We start from the raw sequence: 20,722 nt of genomic DNA on the forward strand, positions 1-20,722 counted from the left end.
TGGAGCCTCTTCTGCATGGGCAGTACACAGCCCATCAGACCCCAGGGGCTGGAGCAGCCCGGGCCATGCAGGGATCACCGTGGCGGGGGTGGAGGGGTGGGATGTGGGTGGGGGCAGGGCGGCCGGCTTGGCACCCTGCAGTAGGATGGGGTGCTGTCCACCCCCTCCTAGGCAGAGGCTGACTTAGCCAACATTTCTTCAAATTTTATTTAAAAATGTTAACATTACATTTGAGGGGACATATTCCTATTACTGCTTTATTTATTTGTAAGTTAAATATCTTTAGAATGTAACTTGTGCACTATAATGCTATATACAGAGTAAATCATATGTAAAAATTATAATGTAAAGAGATAAGGCTAAAATTTAAACACAAAGAGAAGCTCTGAGTTTTCTTTCTGCCCCCAGGGATGATCCTTTATCACCCCTTGGGAGGTCCACACCCTCCCAGATAGCTGGGTTCCCCCCAGAGTGACAGGCGCAAGGCACAATTGAATAAGGTCTCCTGAGAGAGGTCCCAGCCTTCAGACAGGGCAGCTGGGTGGCTTCCTGTAGGAAGTGAGCCTGAGCTGAGCCTTGAAGGATGGGAGAGTGAGCCCGGAAAAGCCATCTAGAAAGAGGGGTCTGTGTGAGCAAGGACCGGGGGCGCCAAACAGCAGGGACAAACTGATGCGTGCCCACAGCCAGCACCTGGGACTTGGCAAGCCATGAATGAAAACACAAATTCTTGCCCAGAACCTCTTTTTTTTTCTTTTAACCTAAAAAATATAGAGATGGAAAAAACACGGTCCGAGAGGCTGAAACTCTGGGTTCTACCCTGACAGTTTCCTCACGGTAGACACTGGTGAGTTACATCTTCTCTCACCTGTTCCCTCGTCCGTGAAATGAGAGGACCAAAGGCTGCCCGGTGCCCCTCAGCAGGCACAGGGTAGTTGAGGGCCATACACACCTTTGCCAGTGGTTGAGGGCTTCTCTGGGTCCTTGCCTGGTGGCTTCCTGGCCCCCATCAATTTAAGGAGGGCAGATAGAGGTCACTATGTTTGTTTCATGTCCATAACTCTAATCCCAGCACTGTGCCGGGCACACTGGGGAGGTCCCATGCATATTTGTGACTAAAGTACTATGAATGAAAACTATTGCCAGCCGTATCAGTAAACAAAGACTGCTGTGGCCATCAACTCTTCAGCCGGTACCACCACCTCTAGTAGTGTGCGGAGGGAACTCAAGATGCAGACAAGCAGGCAGCCTGGCCTCTGCAGCCACCTCAGCGGTGCACCCAGAGGGAACTCAGGATGTGGAAGAACAGGACACTGGCCCTAGATGGCTGGGCGCACATCAAAGGAGTGATTTCAGTGAGCCCAGAGCTTTGCACCTTCCCATACATAGAAAAGCGCTAAATTCCTTGATTTGAGATGTCTGGTTTTCTTTAATTAGTAATCTTTTGATGTTCTGACTACCTGGTCTTGCAAAAACTCATATACCCTGGCTTCTACTCTGCCACTCTGAAACAGCCTCTTAGAGTGATCTGAGACGCTGTGTTCTGGGCACGAGTCCTTAAGAAATCCACTGAGTAAAACGTAACTCTCAACTTTTAGGTTGTGCATTTTGTTTCAGTCGACAGTTTACAATACTGGAGCTTACAGCTTCAAAACTTACTCTATCCTTTGGGGGCAGAAATCCTTCTAAAATGCCATGCGTATTTCAAGAGAAGGCAGTCAGATCCTTACCCAGAACCCAGGATCACCCCAGGTTGAAAGAGAGGATGTTCTTGAGTCTTGTCCTAGTTCCATAGAGACATTTTATAAGTTTATAGGCTTATATCCCCCCTCTTTGTCAAGATGTTCATCACAGCTGTCTGTCAGCTGGCTCACCTCTTAATTAAAGCCCTCCCGGGTCCTGCTAATTTGCCCTGGACAAAATATACAGACAACACACTATCTAGAAAGTGAAGAAACAACTCAGAAAATAGGAGAAAAATTTTGCCAATCTGCTAAGGGACTGGTTTCTAAATATATAAAGAACTCTCACCACTCAATATTAAAAAGACAACTTATATAAAAATGGGCAAAGAATCTGAGAAGACATTTTTCCAAAGAAGATACACAAATTGCCAATAAGCACACAAAAAGATGCTCAACATTACTGCCCCCCTCCAGGGAAATGCAAATTAAAACCATGGTATTAAAACCCTTTTACACCCACTAGGATGACTTACTAGAAAAAGGCAGAGCTAGTAAGTGACGGTGAGGATGTTGAGCAATCAGAACCCTCATCCAGTGCTAGTGGGAATGTAAAATGGCGCAGCCACTGGGGAAGAGACTGGAAGTTCCTTGAAAGGTTAAACAGAGAGTTTCCATAGGACCCAGCAATCTCACTCCTAGGAACGTTCACTACCCAAGAGAAACAAAAGTACATGTACACCCAGAAGTGTGTGCACTGTGTTCCTGGTAGCACAGTCCACAATACCCCAAAAGTGGAAACGACCCAGTGTCCATCAACTGATGAATACATCAACAAAATGCGGTTTATCCACACCATGGAATAATATTCAGCAATAAAGAGGAATGAAGTACTGATACATGCTACAACGGGATGAACCTTGAAACTACTGTGTTACATGAAAGAAGCCAGTCCCAGAAGGCCACATATTAGTATTTACCCATTTATATGAAATGCCAACAAATAGGCAGATCCGTAGAGACAGACAACTCCACTAGAGGTTGCCAGGGAACGGGAGGAGGGGGGCTGGGGAAAATGAGGAGTGACTGCTCATTGGTGCAGGGTTTCTTTGGGGAGTGATGAAAATATCCTACAATTGATTGCAGTGATCATTGCACAGCTATGTGCATATACTAAAACCCACCGGACCGTATACGTCAAATGGGTGAATTACATAGCATGTGAATTATAGCTCAAGAAAGTTGTTATAAAAACAATTTAGGTACCACGCAGCCTGTTATTAATGTGGGTAAACTAAGAATAAACGTGCTTTGGGTGAGAGTGTAAGGATACTTCAGGAGCTTAATGCATGGATTTCGTGACATCAGTGTTGGTGATTTGCAACCTTCCAAAGTTATCTCCTAGTTGTCTTACACATGTGTGAGATTTCTAAGCCACATGACCTCTGGAAAAGTGAGGTTTATATAATCAATGCTATTGAGTGTTGTTGCAGGGAGATGGTACCCTGGGCAAAATGGTCCTCTTGGCTTCTGACCCCACAGCTTTTACTCATCCAGCTACTTCTCAGCAGCCCATCCCACGCCAGCAGACAGCCATTACAGGGCCACACTAGATGGTGGGCAAGGAAGGCTGCTGAGATCCGAGGCCCATTCTACCAGTTCCCAGGATGGGTCAGTTAACAGGGCAGATGCATTCCAGTGAGAGGGGGAGGGCAGGCATTGCATCCTGCTACTCACCCAAGTGGTGGAGGGTTTCTCTAAGGATGTGCAGCTGGAAACCAGCACACAGCTGCAAATCCACTTGCATTAGGTCTAATCCGTTCATCTTTCCCCACCAAACTCATCTCCTGCTTAACTTGGCAGAGCAGCAGCTCCTGAGAGCCATCATCCGCCATTGGGGGCTTGCCCAGCAGAGCGCAGGCTCAGGACAACATCTGGATGCTCTGGACTTACTCAAGATCAGCTGCCTTCATAAACTACAAGGAAGGCCAGCCAGAACACAGGCAGCTATGTGGTCACATTTCAGCCCCACCGCTGATTAGCTGGGTGGCCTCTGCAAGTCCCTTTACCTCAGTTTCCTCATCTGTACAATGGAGCGATGTTACTTACTTTAATGAGATGTAGTAAGGGTGCCACGAGGCAAGCAACATGCCATGGTCTAAGCCTGTTAAATTCATTCATTGTTCACACTGTTCCTCTCTGCCTAAGATTTTAAAAAGCCTTTTGTCTGTGTAAAGCAGACATAGATGCGCTGAAATCAATACATGGTATTCTCCGCTGAATGGAAAAATTTACTCTAAAATTTTCTAAAAATATGCCCTGAGATAATGGTCTGGATTTTAGCACACATTTTATACCAAGACAATAAGAGGAAAAGACTTGCTGCTCTTTGGGGTTCAGGGAGTGGGAAGAAAAGGGGGTGGGGGAACAGAGAAGGGTATAGCAGGGAGAGGCTGGTGGTCAGGGGTAGGCCACAACAGTGGCCTGGGGCTGGGCAGTGGGCTCCCTGAGCCCTCCTGGGACTGCCAGTCCCACCATCCAGCTCCCTGACAGGGATCAACCTTATGTCATTGGGGTCCCCAGACCATCCTTCCTCTCTGAAATCCTTACCCACCAGCTGCCTCTCTGCCTCCACACCTCTTGAGAACAGCCCTTTCCCACTGGCAGTATTTTTCTCTTGTCTGCCTGTCTCCTCCAGGGACTCCAAGTTCCTCAAGGATGGGAACAGAGTCAAACTCCCTTCCATAATCCCAGCATTTAGCTTAATGCCCAGCACGTATTAGGTCGAAGCTGAGCTGCACTGGAGTTATCTTGAGGGCTTGTTAACATATATTGCTGGGCTCCATCCCCAGAATTTCTGACACTGCTGGTCCTAGGACGACACGCTAAAAATCACCACAGTGGATGCTCATAAAAGGTCTGCGCAAGGGGTGAATGAATGAGAGTCCCTTGCATGTAAGAACTGCTCCAGATTCAACTTGCTCCTGAATTCTTATAGTTGGGTCCACCTTAGCCCACCTCCTCTGTAAAGCCTCCCCGACCCCCGGGACCTCTGGTATCAGTGTCTCTCCCCATGCTACTCTTGGGCATGAGGGTCAGGTGTGTGTGCCCCATCCCGGCGCACCCCTTGGACTCCCAAAGCTCTTTCTGGTGAGAATTCGGGACCATGGCAGCTTTGCTCACTCAGCCAACAAGACAAACCCTCCGGGAGGACCACAACCATGGCCCCCTCCCCTCCTGCGTGTGGGTCACCAGGCCCATTGCAGCCTGAGGGAGAAGAAAGGAGGGGTACTTGGGAGGCCACATAGATCCTGGGGACCCAGGAGTTCCCAACACATAAGCTGAGGTGATCTTCCCAGAGGACGGAGTTTCCTGGAGGAGCAGGAATTCAGATGGCCCGACTCCACACCCAGGACTCTTTCTCTAAGATCTGACAGCAGGGCCTGGAGGAAGTGCTCCCTGGCACAGTTCGTTACTTCCCACCACCAGCACAGAGGCAGGAGAGTGGTCAGTGCTGGTGGGGAGGGCGAAGGAGGACGCCCTGGTGGTCAGCACCAAGGCCAGGGCCCGAAGCAGGGAAGATGCTAAGGTCCCTATGCAGCAAAACCCCAGGGGCACCATATACATTGTGATCCATGTGAACAGTGTCCCCCTGGAGTTGTGCAATGCATGGCCTGCGCTGTTTTATGCAATAGTTGGTCCCACTAATCCTCGTCTGAGAAATTTCCTCATTTTTTTGTTCCCCGAATAACCACTGTGTACCCAGCAGGTGATCTGGCAGGCCATTAGAAGACGCCTTGTCCTTGGGGCTTTTAGGATAAAGACCAGCTACCCACCGCAGCCAGGAGAAAAGTGCTTGAATGAGGGCATGCCCAGCGCTGGGGAGCCAGGGAGGAGTGACTTGTCTCTGCCCGGTGAGGGCAGGCTGCTGGCATGTGGGGGCAGCCAGCTCCCTACGAGCCAGTTCATCCAGCCAGGCTGGCGGCTATCAGGTGGCAGCAGCTGAATCTGCAGCCTCAGCGTCTGGGGTTGGGTGGCTTCTTGCTTTCCAGGGACACCTGGAGCTGAAACCCTGGGGTCTCATGGGCTGTGGCTGCCTCCCACCCCCTCCCGTTGCCATGGTGTAAATCTGCAGAATCAGCGATGGGCCCCTCTGCCTCTAGGGGGCCCCTGCTCCGGGGGAGTGTAGAGGAAGGGAAAGGGGTGGAGGCAGCCAAGACACACAAGCAGCTCCCAGGGCTTCTGCCAAGGAGCTCAGCCCGCCTCATGTGGCCGGGTTCCCAGGCTCAGGATGCATGCTTCCCCGGCTCTGCCCAGCTGATGGCCACCTTTTCCAGGAAGCCTCTGGGGAGCCCTCCCCTAACCCTCAATGGCCTCTTCCTCTGGACTCTTAGAGATGCTGGAAGTCAGCCTCCACCCTCCAACTGCCCTGAGTGGGGACAGTCACGCAACTCCTTCCCATGCGGAACTGGGACTTCTGAGCTCAAAAGGCTGATCCAGGCAGCCCCAGGGGCACCTCCCGGCTTCCTCCTGGGCCCTCAAGGACAGAGGGGACCTCGTGCTCTGTGACTCACCCTGCACTTCTGGCATGTCACCATTGACTGCACACGCCAGTTCACTCGTCTGTCACCCCACCAGACTAGGGGCCACTTCCGACTCACTGGAAGGTGTCTCTAGTACCCGGCCCGGGGCCTGGCACCATATAAGCACTCAGTTTACGTCTGTGGCTTGAATGACTTCCCTGGGAGATCCAGTGCCTGAGGGCAGAGTGTGCTTGTGAGTTCAGGCTGCTCTCCCCAGAACCTCCCTGGGGGCCCCCTGCACCTAGCGGGGATTACATCACACCCTGAGTTTCGAATCCCAACTGCAGCCTGGCCATGTTGTTAGACCCGGCCAGGCATTTCATTAGTTGATAAACTGAGTAACGCAGAAGACTAAGGCGCAAGCTGGGCTTCAACCCTGTAAATAAACAGAATAACACAAATGCAGCTTCACTCATGCAGCTCCAGCCAGAGTAGGAAGTCAAATGCCACATCAGGGTAAGTGGGTCCCCATGGAAGGAAGCTTCAGGGGTGCTGAGTAAATGGCTCCAGGGCTCACAGGCTTCTGAGTCGGGGGTAGCAACCATTCAGAGCGGTCTGCCCAGTTTCCAATAGGCAGAGGTGTCTGGGGCAGGCAAGACCCAGCCGTGGCCACAGGCAGATAGCCTCCTTGGCTTCTCCCAACCAAGGCCCACCCGCTCTAGGGTCTCATTCCGGGCCACCTCACCTCATGCTTTTTCCTGCTCAGGCCACAGATTTAATCCTTTCACCTGGAAAGCCCTTTCCTTACAAATGGCAAGTTCTAGCAGAAAGGCCACTCCTCTGTGAAGCCCTCCCCCTGCCCCCTCCCCTGGATCCCCTGGGCTCTCTGCAGCCAAGGGGTAACAGGATGGAAACAGCATTCAGTGGTAGGTACCTTCCCTTAGAGGTCCAAGGGGTGGATGGCAGTGGGGTCCCTAGACCCTGAAATCTCCATCACCCCTCCCCATGTGCTAATGTTAATACTAAAACTAATACCAGGGGGAGGGTAGAGCTCAGTGGTAGAGCATGTGCTTAGCATACAAGAGGTCCTGGGTCCAATCCTCAGTACCTCCATATAAATCAATTAATTAATTAATTAAAAAAACCCAATTACCCCCCCCCCCAAATAAAGCATACATAAACAAACAAACTAATATCCTTTGATAGGAATAATTCACATTTCCCAGTCAGGTAAATTTTTCCCACTTTATAGATTTGAAATAAACAATCTAAATAAAAAGCCATCTAGTTGCTATGCACATAGAAACAGCTTTCAGGGAAGTCCCCTGGTTCCCCTTCCCTCGACATGACTGCCCCTTTAACCACATCATGTAGAAATTCCGGGCTTCCCCGCAGCTGTGAGGTCTGCCCACCCTTTCCTGCCGAGATGCAGCTGGGTCACATCCTAGCACCCAGCAAGTGCCTGGCACGTGGCGCCTCTGCAATAATCAGGAGGCAAAGAAGAGAAGTTACTGCCAGGCGAGGCCCAACTCACACAGGGGAGACTCTGCCCGCAGGCATGTATTCTCGGGGTTTGTCCTATAGCAGGCTATTATTATTTCCATTTTGCAGATGAGAAAACTGAGGCTGAGTTGGGACGCCCTTAAGGCACCACAGTTGGCTCTTGCCCTGGTCCTGTCCAGTCCCTGCATCTAAGCTGCCCCAGGGTGGTGAGGACAGGCAGCTGGAGGCCATGGGCATGAGTAATAGTTGGTTACCAGGTCTACATGGGGCTCTGAGATGGTCTCGGCTTCCTCTTGGCCCTGCTGAGCTGCCCGAACTCAGACTTTCCAGCCTCTCACCCTCAGGCTGTTTCTGCAATAACAGGACTGCCTTCTCTCCTACATTCCAAACCGTGGTGCCCCGGGCCCTCCCTCCCTGATCTCAGGTTGAGGGGTCAGGGAGGCTCTGAGTCCAGGTGCCCACTCAAGCCCCCACTGCTGACCCAAAGGGAGACAGCATAGAGGACGCCAGCCTCATATCCGGGTTTAAAAGCTGGGTCACAGCCAGACACATCTTAATTGCTATATTTCTATTTTCTGTGTGGGCATTTTCCCTTTCTGATGGACTCTTACAAAAATCTTATTGTTATATTTCTTGTAAGACTGCCTGGAATCGTTATTTAGCCATCATAAAAAAATCATTATATTTTTAAAAGGAAGGCTGAGAAGTTCCTACAAACAATACAGAAAGCTCAGGCTCACACACACGCGTGCGCATGTGTACACACACACAGGCCTGTTCATACCCAGCCACACACAAACATGCAAGTTTGTTCAGACAGGGAAGAGAGGTTTATCACCATGCCGCTTGCAAAAGAGAAGTGAATGAATAATTTATAGTGCTTTTTACAAACATTTAGATTTTCAAAACATTCTAGAAAAATCCGGTTCAATTACTTACAGCAGCAGTTCTCTGAGAAACCAACCCAGAAATGGTTCCAAATAAGTAAAATTTACAATTCCCCGTAGGCCTGCCTTCTACAGAAATGCATCATAAACATTAACCTCTTTTTTTTTTTTAATATACCAGAACCCACAAAGCCATTGCTCTCATTAACTGAAGGCGCTGTGTGATAAATCCTTGAACCTGTTACTTTGAAAAGGTTCCTGACTTAATGTACAGATGATATTCCCCATTTAGTTTGGCATGAAGGTCACCATTCTCTTTGGTGCCAGTTCCAGAGGCTCCCTGAGATGCCAGGGGACACAGAAGCAGGCGGGGGGTCGGCGGGGCTGGAAGGAGGGGCCCACACACTGCCCCGGCCACCTTGCACCTGCAGCCCAGCCAGACTCACCAACAACTGGCTGATGTGAGCGTCTGAAGCACGTGTCCCTTGACAGTTCCACTGAGATCCAGCCCACCTCTTCTCGCTGGGGTCTCCCTCCTACCTGTGAGCAGCCTGACTCAGGTTCTGAAGACAGGACTCACAGTGACACTCAGCAGGCGTAGGAACTGCCAGGGGCTCAGACAGCCGAGGAGCCGCCCCCTCAGCCTGCACCCCAGCTGCTGGCCACAGGGACTGGGCCGGGTGGTGACTGATGCTCGGTTACAGAGTGTACTGTGGGAGCGAGGCTCTGCCTTGATACTTCCTGTTTGGGGAGGAAACCTCACTAGTAATAATTAGTGGTTCAGACTCAAGTCTCTTTGCTACAGGAACTGAAGCAGGACAGCCAGCCGAACTCAGGATCTATAAAAGGAATAAATGTCATTCAGTGCAGGGCAGACTGCCTCACTACAGGGTGTGTGTGTGTGTGTGTGTGTGGGAGGGAGGGAGGGAGGGAGATGCCTTTACTCTTCGGGATACAAAGCCAAACATAATGGCTGTAGAAAATGGCAATTTATCAATTGCTATCAGTGGTAATTTACTGCCATCACTGTGGCTGTCATTGGCTTGGGGATAATTCTCTCTGCATTTTGTGCCAACAAAGGCTTCCTGGTCGTCTTTACTTTCCAGTCAGTGCCCTTGGTGGGGGGAAAGACGGACAGATAGAAGGACCTGCAGAAAGACAGCCCTGTCCTGAGGGCAAAGCATGGATGGGGCAGGCCTGTCTGCTGCTGCCGCCAGCTCTTTAGTGAGGCCACACCAATGGCACAGAGGCCAGAGGTTTGGAGGTTTTTGTGTCAGAGTAAATTACACTCTGTCCAGTCTTAGGACAAGTATATTTGTTTGGTTTTGACTTGTTGGAAAACTGGTGATCTTGGAGGAAACTAGCTCTGAGTAACCCCGGGCATCTGGGCCTTTGATAACCAGAACACACACCCTGGGCTCCGGGCAGGTGCGCTCTTATTACCAGCACAGATCGGGGCCTGCACGGTTCTCTATGTCTCGTATCTTCTACTCAAGAGCACTCCCTGTGGGCAGGGGCGTTCTTGGATCTCCCCAGAGTCCAGCCAGGCCAGCTCCCACAGACTGAATTCCCCTGCTCAGCTCAGTCACCACTTGCCTGCGTTCCCATCCCTCAGTCGCTCCCCACTTCTCCCAACACTGTCACCTCCATCTAAAGTCCTGACATCCTCTCCACCATCCAAATACTCCTTCCCTGAAGATCCAGCCTGAGCCCTTGGGCATGTGAGGCCCCTCCCAACCTCCTCCAGCCCCCCAGCCACCTTCTCTGCTCTGAATACGCATGTCCTGTGTCTGCTGTAGGCCCGGGCCGCATGCAGCCTGCTGGGCTGGTGGGCGCTCCGGTGATGCTCTTAAACAGTGAGCACTGAATTGCTTAAGAGTTTCAGCAGTCGGCTTCTGAGTAGCTCCAGGCATGGAGCCCCTGCCTGATGCAGTGGTCCAGCCAGGCTCAGCATGCTCTCTTCCTCTCAGAGCTTCTGGGTGGTCTCCCATCCCCTTGGAGAAGCTGCCTTGTCAGGAAACCACACTTCCTTAGGAAAGCAGACCCTCCAGGTGAGAGCCCACAGGAGCTCCAGGTTTTAGCTGTGATCCCCTGTCCCCGGGGTTCTCCCTGAGCCCCTAGCTGTGTCCTGAGCTCACCCCAATCTTGGGACCCCACCCTCTTCCTCCTGCTACATATCAGATCAGAAAGTTCAAGAAGCCTTGTAGCAAAGGTTAGAGAAGCCAGAACTCAGAGAGCATCGTCAGGTCTCCAACCTCCAGCCTTTCACTCTAGGAACACCAGGAGGGCGGGGCTTTCCCGGATGGAGTCCCCTGAACCTCCATCACCACCCTTGGCTGCCTGGCCCAGCACGTCTTGTTTTCTTCCCTTCCAGTTCTAGGCGCCACCTGATTTCCGGCCAGTCTGGAGCCAGCACTGCTGACCAGCCACAAAAGGCCTGTTGTTACCTCCTGTGGCTGCTTAGCTCTACGCCCAGGTTGTGGCTGATTCATCATACCCCCTGCCACACTGTGACCGATGCTCTACTGACCCATGGGCAGGTCTGGCTGGCCACCCAGGCCCAGCACAGGCCCCTTGGATTCCAAAAGGCCCATTAGAGGGAAGGGTATAGCTCAAGTGGTAGAGCGCATGCTCAGCACTCAAGAGGTCAGGGGTTCAATCCCCAGTTCCTCCTCCAAGAGGAAATCAATGAAGAAACCTAATTACCTCCCCCTCATAAAACAAATAATACAATCCAAAAGGCCCATTAGTGTGACTCTGAAGGCCCTGTGTTTGGCCATCCTGTCTTTGCACAGATTCCACCTGGAGGGCCCATCTCACAGATCCACCTGAGACCCTTCAGCATCCTCAGCTGTGATATCTGAGTGATTCACCTTCAGGGAGACCTCCACCCCAACTGCAGGGCATGCTGTCGCCCTCCTAAGCCCACCAGTCAAGTCACAGGCCTCCCCCCACCACAGCCGGATGGCCACCACAAGCATCTCGAACCAAGATGGCCCACTCCCCATGGAAAGCTTAGGAAGCCCATTCGCCAGTCCCCAAATTCCTTTACGTTTACCTGTGACCGACTTGCTAGTCTTGGGGCTACATTTTTCAGTTTATGCTCCTAATCTGATGGCTCCAGAAGGTTTAAAAACGTGCTGTGCACTTAAGACCCCACCTGGCTCTCATGAAGCAGAAGCAGGAGCGAGGAGCCAGTTACTGCCTGATTGCAGGACAATTAGCGCTCACCTTTTGCACGCTCTGCCAGGTGACTGCGGTGACTGATGAGGACCCACTGACTGGGAAGAGTTGAGCATCACGTAATTCTCCAGTGACAGTGTTTCAGATCAAAGGAGGACGGAAACATTTTGCTCTGGGTTGAAATGACAATGCAGGAGTTTATGGTCCCACATAAATCAGCCGCTGATCCCACCCTGACAATAGGTACAGTGGTCAATACTTCCATCTCAGGGGGCAGCTGTCTCTGATTTTGAATCCTGGCTGGCATTAGCTGTGGGACCCGGGCCTCAGTGATGCCGACTTCCCCTACTTGTATTCAGAAAGAAGCGGTGGGTATGAGTTTTGGTGGGGTTATAAATGCCAACGGACACTCATCTGACCAAAGTGGGACTCAGCCAGGTCCTGAGTGCCTGGCACCAAGCTGGTGCGCAGTAAATGTTTGTTGAATGAATAAACAATGAGGCAGAATTTGGACAAGCATCTATAGTTAATGGTTAGGAGTCTCAAATTTGGGGTCGAAAGAATGGATTGGAGTCTCCTGCGTTCTTGGGAAGGTGACATGGTTGGGAAAACAGCATTGTCTACCTCATAAGAGAGTTGGAAGGTTCAATGGGCTCACATACAACGTGCTTGGCCCAGAGCCTGGCACGTGGGAAGCTGAATGTTCGGTGACGATTGACATTTCAGGGGTGATCAAAGCGGTGCCCGGTGCACACCAAGGATGTGAGGGGCTGACATGCAGAGGTCTGGGAGTGGCAGGAGGTCAGGCTGCAAGGGCAGGTGGGCCCAGTTGCAGGGGGCAGACAGGAGGAAGTGACTTCTGTAGCCAAACATTTAAAAGCCACTTAGAGTGCCCGCCCCCACCCCTGGCCTCCCACCTCCAAGTTCTGTAACCTCCACAGCTCCTGGCTTATGGTGAACTTGGCAAGGTTGGGATAAAAGGAGAAAAAGGAACACACCCCTCAAGCCCCCAGGAGGGAAAAAAAAGAGCCATTGAGGTCTTAGGTTTTAGTAACTGCTTAAATGGGCCAGCTTCCTTGTTTTAAATCAAGAGGCCCATTATTCTTGGTCTGGATGCTAGAAAGCCATTTTCTAGAGGGCATAACTTATGCAGCTTGGACCGCCCAGCACAGCCCAGCCCAGCCCAGGAAGACCTGGCCACTATGAATGGTAGGGAGAGCAGGAAAGGCTGGATCCAGCTTCAGCTGGGGCCCAGGGAGGCTGGGCATCACTGCAGAGCCTGCTTCCTTCCCCCGCCCTGACCTGCCTGACACCCCAGCATGTAGAGGTTTCCACTTGCAGGCTGCACAGGGCATGAAGCAGGCGGCGCTGACTTCTGCTCCTAGTTTGGGAGGCATCAGCCAGGACACTGAGCAGGAGCCCTGAGGCCTGGGCCCGAGGCCAGGTCTGCAACAGAGAAAGAGACCATGGAGGCCACTCTCTGGGCCTTAGTTACCTTCCCCAGTGAACTGAAGGGTTCAGACTAGAAGATCAACGAGCCTGCAAGAACCCTAGCTGATTTTCAGACTCAAAATCAGGGGGAAGGGGGAGGTATCTGATATTTACTGCAACCCTAAAACTCAGCAGGTATTATCCTAAATCCCCCAGGCAGGTATTACTGTTCCTGTTTTATAGGAACACTAGGTGTCAAGTCCTTAGCGAGGTTTTATAGATGAAGAACCAGGTTCAGAATGCCGAGGACTTGGCCAAGGCCACACAGTAAAGAGCTGTGATTCAGACTCGGTCTTTCGACTGCAAAGCCAAGTGTCCTCCCCCGCAGTCATCCAGCTTCCACTGCCTGCCCTCTTTACAGCTCAGGTGTGCAGCAGTGAACTTCAGCCCTCAGCTTTTCCTTTTTAACCACCTGAAGCCCTGCCTGATGCTCTGATAAGTCCAGTGAGGGAAGGGCCCTGGCATAAGGACAGAGAACCTAAATGGGAGAGGAATTTACCTGTTTGGCATCTCTAGGCTAGAGGGGGCACACCTATGGGCCCAGTGGGACCAGGCCTGGTCCTGGGGCGCTCAGCAGGCTTGGGGCTGGCTGTCCAACCTTCTTGTGAACTGGTGGCCCAGCTTGAGCTCCCTGCCAGCTCCAAGGCCAGGGTCACCTGCCAACTCCAGGCTTTCCTCCCCCAGGCCTGCCTGAGACCACCTGTCCACCATTCAAAGCCTCCTTCAAGAAACCTTTTCTACTCCAGTGACAGCCCCTGCTCCACTAAATCCATTCATCCATCAGACATTGACTAAGCACATGCTCCAAGCTGGCCCCTCCGCTGGCCACTGGGGACAGAGAGGGGCACAGAGATGAGTAAGATACAATCCCAGCCCTCCAGGTTCTCCTGGCTGGATGCAGGGGGGTTCACTCTGCAGTCTCTGATTCAGCCAGCTGTGGGTAGAACTGAGGCATTGGATTTTTAAGGAACCACGCCGATGATGGAAGGGGTACGCCCAGGTAAGATCCTTTGGACTTGCGGATCTTCTGGCCCCCAGGACTGCATTCTTCAGGCTGCCACGAGTCTGAGAACTTGGCCTTCCTCTCCCACTAGTAGGCTCCTCTGGGCTCTCAAGTCAGATAAATCCGTGTACAAGTCCTACTTCTGCAACTTGCTACTCCTGTATCCTTGCAAAATACCCACGCTCTCTGAGGCTCAGTTTCTCCAACTTAACCTTCCTGTGCTGAGGATTAACGGGATATTGTGTGCAAAGCAAGTTGCCTGGCACAGATAGAGGCACAGTAAATGCCTGCTGTTAATTATATCATCAGTGCACTCCGATGGACGGAAACACTTCCCTGCAGGTTATTTCCAGAACCCCTTCTTCTGGAGCCTGTCTCAGAATTGGCCCTGGACACCTGCGAGGCCTCACCGCGGAGCCCTCTGTCAGAGCTCCGAGACTTGCCGGCATTTTACCCCAGGATCCAGCCTCCTGGCCCTCAAACGACATAGTAGTTCGTCATGCCCTCCCCTTCATCTTCCAGAGTGGCCAAAGTTCCAATCGCACCTCTCTGGGCAGCCTGCCCCCAGATTTCGGGGAAATGGGCAGGCAAAATGGGTAAGTTTGCCAGGCTAGCCCTCCGTCGGCAGAGGCAGGCACCAGTCAGCTCAGCCTCTTCCTGATCAAGGTCGGGCGCCCCCGCCCCTGCCGGCTGCCGCCTGCCGCCTGCCTGACGACAGGGCTGGAAGGCCCGGGGAGGAAGATCCCGCCTGCCGCTCCAGGCTCCCCCCTCCGAGACTGGTGGGCCAGGGCTCCGGGGTACAAGGGACCAGTGGGCTAGGCAGGTGTGTTGGGTGGGGCGTGAGGCAGCACCTAGGGGCTTAGCTGGCTCCCCTCGTCCCCCACCGCTCCGACCCCCGCGCAGGGCGCACACGGCCCTGCCCACCCCGGGCGGCGCACGCGGTTTGTGTCCCTGAAGAAGGAAGGCGCGCGGAGTTGGGGACCCAGGATCCAGGCTCTCTGCCGCCGGGCGCACATGGCTCGGTCCCAGAGGCCCGGGTCTCCAGCAGGCATGTGGCCGCGCGCGGTGAGGCGCAGGGTACAACGGGGCAGCCGCCAGGGCGGGGATCCCGGGCAGGGTACAGCCCACAGCCCCGCGGCGACCCGGGCGAGGGGTCACTCACCTCTCCGGCCGCCTCTCGGAAAAGCGGCAGCGGCTGCAGGTCCGCGGCGTTGGCGGTGGCCCAGCCCGGAGGCTCCTCCTCTCCCGGCGCCCCGCCCGCCCGCGGGGCTGGACCTGCGGGGGAGGTGGCCGCCCGCCAGCCCGCTGCTACTTATCCGGCTCGGCCACCTCCCCCTAGGGCCGCAATCGGGGAGCCGCAGGGTCCGCGATCTCCGCCTGGCCCTGCAGCCCTAGCGGTAGCGAGCCACGACCCTCGGCCCCTGTGCCCCTCCCGGGGCCTAAGGTTCGGATGCTTCTTGATCTGCGCCCCCCCCCCCAACCCTCCCCTGATTAAAGTGCGCAAAACTCCAGGACCAACTCTTAACCAGGACAAGGAGAGCGTGTGGAGGCCAGGGTAACATCTGGGACCTGCTCCCTTAAACCGAGGGACACCTGAAATCCACGTGCATTTTATAATGGAGATTAAAAGGCAGCCCAAGTTCACACAGGTGGGAAGAGGCCAAGGTGCCAGACTCGGTCTGGCTTCCTTCTTTCCTGCAAAGGGGAGCTGGCAGCAGAGGCCCCTCCTCACCAAGGCTGCATCCGGGCCTTTGTGCTCTTGTCACACCTCTGCCCCTCAGCCACCCTTAAGGCCAACCTCTGATTCTTCTGAATAGCCCTCATTTTCAGGGCCTGGGAGCTGGTGGAAGGCTCTTGGGAGCTTGCCTCCCATCTAGACTTCCTGGGTTTCAAACCACCACCCTGCCCCTCAGAAAGATGGCCTCCAGCACTGGGCACTGTCCTCTCCTCCCCCATGCCAGGAGCATCCCAGCACAGCAGAGCTCGGTATAAGGCGAGGATGTCTTTCCAGAGGGGTGTGCATTCAACCAAAGCCCTTTCTCACCTATAGCCTCACATCACGCGCTGCTGACAGTCACACCCCTCCTTTTACAGGTGAGGACACCAAGGCTCTGGTGGTTAATTCGGGCATCCATATCACTCATCTTTTGGGAGGCTGACTGGGGGTTACCTGACCCCTGGGACTTTTTCTGGAATATTCCTATGGGACATATTCCACCAGCCCCCATGAAGAGCTTCAAATTACTCCAGGATGCCAACCTGTGCTGGAGAGATAAGTCCTAGGGAGGGGTTATCTGAACCCTGAGGCCAGAGGCAGGGGGCTGGCCCCACAGCTGGACCCCAGGGAGCACACTGGGTGGAGGGGGGCAGAGTTCTGGCAGCCTGGTGGTGGGGTGAGGGCCTCTCCTCCCTTCTCCCACCCCGCCGAGGCCCACCCATGAGCATCTCCATAAGTTTCCTCCTGCCAAAAATACCCTCCCTCCCCAGCTCTCTGCTCTGCCAGGCCCCAAGGCCTAGGTCCTTTCTGCCTCCTTCAGGGACCCTCCTGAACTGATCCAGCATCCACGATGCCCGAGGGCTGCGCCCTCTCTGAGTTTCTGTGGCAGTTCACAAAGGGCCTTTGTCCATTCAAACCCCACCATGCCACGCGGCATTCCAAGTATCCCATGCCTGGTCCCAGCCCTTGGATGGCCAATGGCGTCTGCAGTGGGTTTAAACTTCACGGAGACAGGAACCAGTTCCTAGCCCTCTTTGGTGCTCCTAGCATGGTGCCCTGCACACAGTAGGTGCTCCTTAAATATCTGCTCTGGCTGACGGGGTCTTTGAGAATCCTTCCTGTAACTCCAAAGGGCAGAGCTTGGGAAATGGAGATGCTGAGAAGTCCTCCAGCATTCTCAGAATGACCTTTGGAGCCATCCAACATCCTTCCAAAGAGACCTGGGGGTCCTCTGAGGGGCTCCCCGTGAGTTTTGGAGAGAGAGAGAGCTGAAGGCTGAACTGGCAGAGACTGACAGAAGAAGGACCTAAGGGGAACGTGAACTTCTGCCGGAAAACATCAGGGTAATGAAAGGCACAGGGAGGGAGGGAGATGACCGCCCTGCTGAGGCCAAGCCCCTTGGTGGACAGAACACCACCCACAGCGGTGGCCTTGGTGCTCTGCCCATCTGTTTCCCTGTTTTGCCTATCACGGGGCCTGGTGTGCATGAGAGCTCAAGAAATGTTTCCTGGGGCCAAACTCCTGGAAGCAGACAAGCGTCTCTTGAGCCGGGAGGCAGGATGGAGCACTGACATTGGGTGAGCATCTCCTCCATGCCAGACTCGTATCCACAGCCAGGCCAAGGGAGAGGTGTCAGAGCCATCCTATCGAGACACTTGTCAGATCACGTTACTCCTCGACTCAGAACATCCCCTGGCTCCCGGTGTCTCAGAGTCAAAGCAGGGTCCTGGCAGTGGCGGCCAGGTCCAGTAGGACCTCGTCTCAGGTTCCCCTCTCTCAGTCACCCTGCCATGCTGGCCTTCTCCCTTTTCCTCACATAGATCAGGCAGGCTTCTGAGGCAGGCGTGGCCCTTCTGTTCCCTCTGCCTGGCGTCCCTGTGGTTCTCCCTCCTTCGGGTCCTTGCTGAAATAGCATCATTTCCACGAGACACACCCTCATCATCCCCCTCCCTCATCCTTGTATACTGCCCTGTTTTTCTTTCTACTTAGACTTCATCTCCTTCTAACACATTATGAAACACAACTTCTCTGTTTGTTGTTTATTAACTGTCTGCTCCCGCAGACATGTGAATTCCCCCAGGGCAGGGAGTTTTATCCGCTTCCATCACTCTGTGTTTCCAGTGCCTGACACGTTGTTGAGGCTCAGTAGTTATTGAATGGATGCACTTCCATTCTCAACCTTCTGCATCTCCCAGCATCTCCCAGTATCTCCAAGAAGCTTACCCCAGGGCTCCCGCCTGCCTCTGGTCCCTCTCTTCCTTGTCCCAGAGCTAGCATGGTACCTGTCCACAGGATGTGCCAGTACACACAGTGGTGGACATCGGGACTTGGAGTCCGCGGGTGTCAGTCTCCTGAGATCCCCCTTTTTCTTGAAGACAAGGCTGCTCCTTTGGCTAAGAAGACAAACGTATTCAGGAAGAGAATCTAGATGCATCTCCTACTTGGGCCACACAGCTTCTTGGATTGATCCAGCACTTATAAGCTGGGACAGAGTGCATCCATTTCACAGAATAAATACTCTAATTGCATCCATTTCACAGAATAAATACTCTAATTGATTATTAAATCAAGATGGTCACGAGAAGCCATGTGCCCGATGTACTCTGACAGCCTGGCTAGGAGCCAGGCCACCTGGATCTAGTCCTGCCCATGGCTGGGCTGCGGCCCCAGGGAGGGTGCCCCCTGTCCACTTGCCCAGCCCAGGCGCAGTGAGACTCCTCCAGCCAAGCCTCTGGGAGCAGGGAGCTGCTTCCTTCTGTGAGGGAGGGAGTGGGGCTGCAGCTTGGGGTAGGGATGCTGAGGGTGATAACGGGAAAACTGAGAGGTGTCTCTGCCTCCGTGATGACCCAGGGGGTCAAGCCATGTCAGAACCACCCAGGGTGAGGCCACGGCGGGTGCTGGGGATGGTCTGTGAGGGGCAGGCACTGGATGGGGAGGCAAGATGGCAAAAGTGTGCTTGGGGCCTGGGGTTTAAACTTACAGACTCATTCACTCGCAGCTTATTTGGAGCCAATATGCTAAGGCATTATGAGGCATGGCTAACAGCGCCCTTGTACCCCAGGGCATACTCTGCGCTGGTATGAGGCTCGCCCTTCTTCCAAGTCCTCTATTGAAACATGAGCTTTCCCAGGAGGAAAAGCTGAGCTCAGTGGGATGAGAAACTGTGTATCCACAAGAGATTTACTTAACTGTGGCAGCTCAAGGGTATAGAGAAGGTTCCAAAGGCAGGTGATTTCGGGGGGAGGGGAGGGTGCATGAAGGACTGTGGGAGGGTGGGCAGGAGCAACCACTTTTCTAAGGAAGCTCCATGGCTCGTGGGAGGTACTTTATCTCTGTGTAAGACCAGGCGTCTTGGCTTGTGACTAGAACATCCGTGGCCACTGGGGACTAGTAGCCCGGCATTGTCTTCAGTTGGGGTTGGCAGGGAAGTCTGGGATTAAGCCCCGTGCTCCAAGTGTGGTGCATGTAGTGGCCTAGGAGGTTTTTAGAACTGCAGAATCTCAGGCCCACCCCGGACCTGAATCAGAAACGCATTTTCACAATGCAGAGACCATATGCATATTAAAAGTTTGAGAAACCCCTGGGCTGCAGCACAGAAGAGGAAACAGACAACCCCCTGAACACCCGGGCCAGGGCATGTAATCAGAAACCTGTACTGGGCTGCATTCACTCTCACTGGGTGGTACTTTAATACCATTCCCTTTGCTTTCTCAAAGGTCCCTGTGAGCCAAAGAACCTGATTTCATCTGCTTCTGCATTTTTATAAATATAAAGTAAACAACCTGTCTTTCACAACACTCAATGCCTATTACACAAAGCTCCAAGAAAAAAAAAATACAAGACTCATAGTCTTCTCCTTTCCAATTGCTGATCTGATTTCCCTTTTTACCATGGTGACTAGGATACTCAGACCCATCTTTATGACAATATTATCCTTACTCAGTATATTTTAGTTTTACATTATTTTTCCCCCAGCCCATGCTTTTTGTGTCTAGTTTCCTATAATCTTATTGTTAAGCTTTTCCTTGTAAGCTGTCTGAAGTTGCTTTTGGAAAAATCCAATCGTTTAAGCAAAAGAAATAACACCTGTGTGCTACACTGGCAAATTATCTTTGCCCTGGGTGGCCATCCCCCTTTCATGGCAAGAGCAGGGTTGTGGCCCACCCTCTGCTGGATTTCTGAGGAGGATGGAGGGTTTGGGAGAAAGATGTGCCCTTTGATTTCTGCCCTAAGTTACTGAGAAAAGAAAATCCATTCAGTGTAGTGACTGCTCCTCCCTGCCTTCTCCCCACCCATCAGCTCCCCGCTCACCTGATTGGGGGTGCAAACTATGGTCCTCCATGTTGGGGGAGTTTCTGCAGCCCTGGGCAGGGGCCAAGCTCGCCAGGGGCCCCCTGCTGCTGTCTCTCCGTTTGCTGCTGCTGCTGCTGTTAGGCCCCTAGACTGGGCATCCGGAGCTCACTCAGCACGCGGGGGCGGGGCCGGGGGCGGGGCCGGGGCGGGGGGGCGGAGAGAGTCAGCTGAGGCAGCTCAAGGGCGGGAAGGTCAGACCCCGCACAGGTAGTGTCACTGCCCTCAGGGTTATCTGCAAACACACTGTGGTCAGCAGCTGAGATAAGCCCTCCCTCTGGGCCGGGGGATGTTTTCAACCCACTTAATTCTCAGCTTCCTGGGTCTTGGCTCCCAAAGGGAGGAGGGAAAGGAAGTGACATTTGTCATCGTCCCACCTTGAGGGG

At 53.2% G+C, this 20,722-nt stretch overlaps 1 protein-coding gene across 4 annotated transcripts in view; it reads right to left on the reverse strand.

The window, feature by feature from the left end:
* Nucleotides 1–20,421, reverse strand: part of STEAP3 (STEAP3 metalloreductase) — a 54,210-nt gene extending 33,789 nt beyond the window's left edge. Inside the window, exons 1-2 of one of the 4 annotated variants that reach the window (XM_045516275.2) lie at nt 15,432–15,446; nt 11,824–11,947 (exon numbers count right to left, since the gene is read on the reverse strand). Coding sequence is in view for 1 of the 4 variants with exons in the window: in XM_010954619.3 (XP_010952921.3) it covers nt 20,298–20,328 (31 nt within the window). In the remaining 3 variants the exon portion in view is untranslated. Of the gene's footprint in view, nt 1–9,038; nt 9,192–11,823; nt 11,948–15,431; nt 15,579–20,297 lie in introns of those variants that run through there. The other 3 variants (XM_010954619.3, XM_045516265.2, XM_045516268.2) reach the window with 3 other exon arrangements.
* Nucleotides 20,422–20,722: the final 301 nt, after the last annotated feature.

The sequence above is a fragment of the Camelus bactrianus genome, chromosome 5, assembly GCF_048773025.1.
Source record: "Camelus bactrianus isolate YW-2024 breed Bactrian camel chromosome 5, ASM4877302v1, whole genome shotgun sequence".
Classification (NCBI taxonomy): Eukaryota; Metazoa; Chordata; class Mammalia; order Artiodactyla; family Camelidae; genus Camelus; species Camelus bactrianus.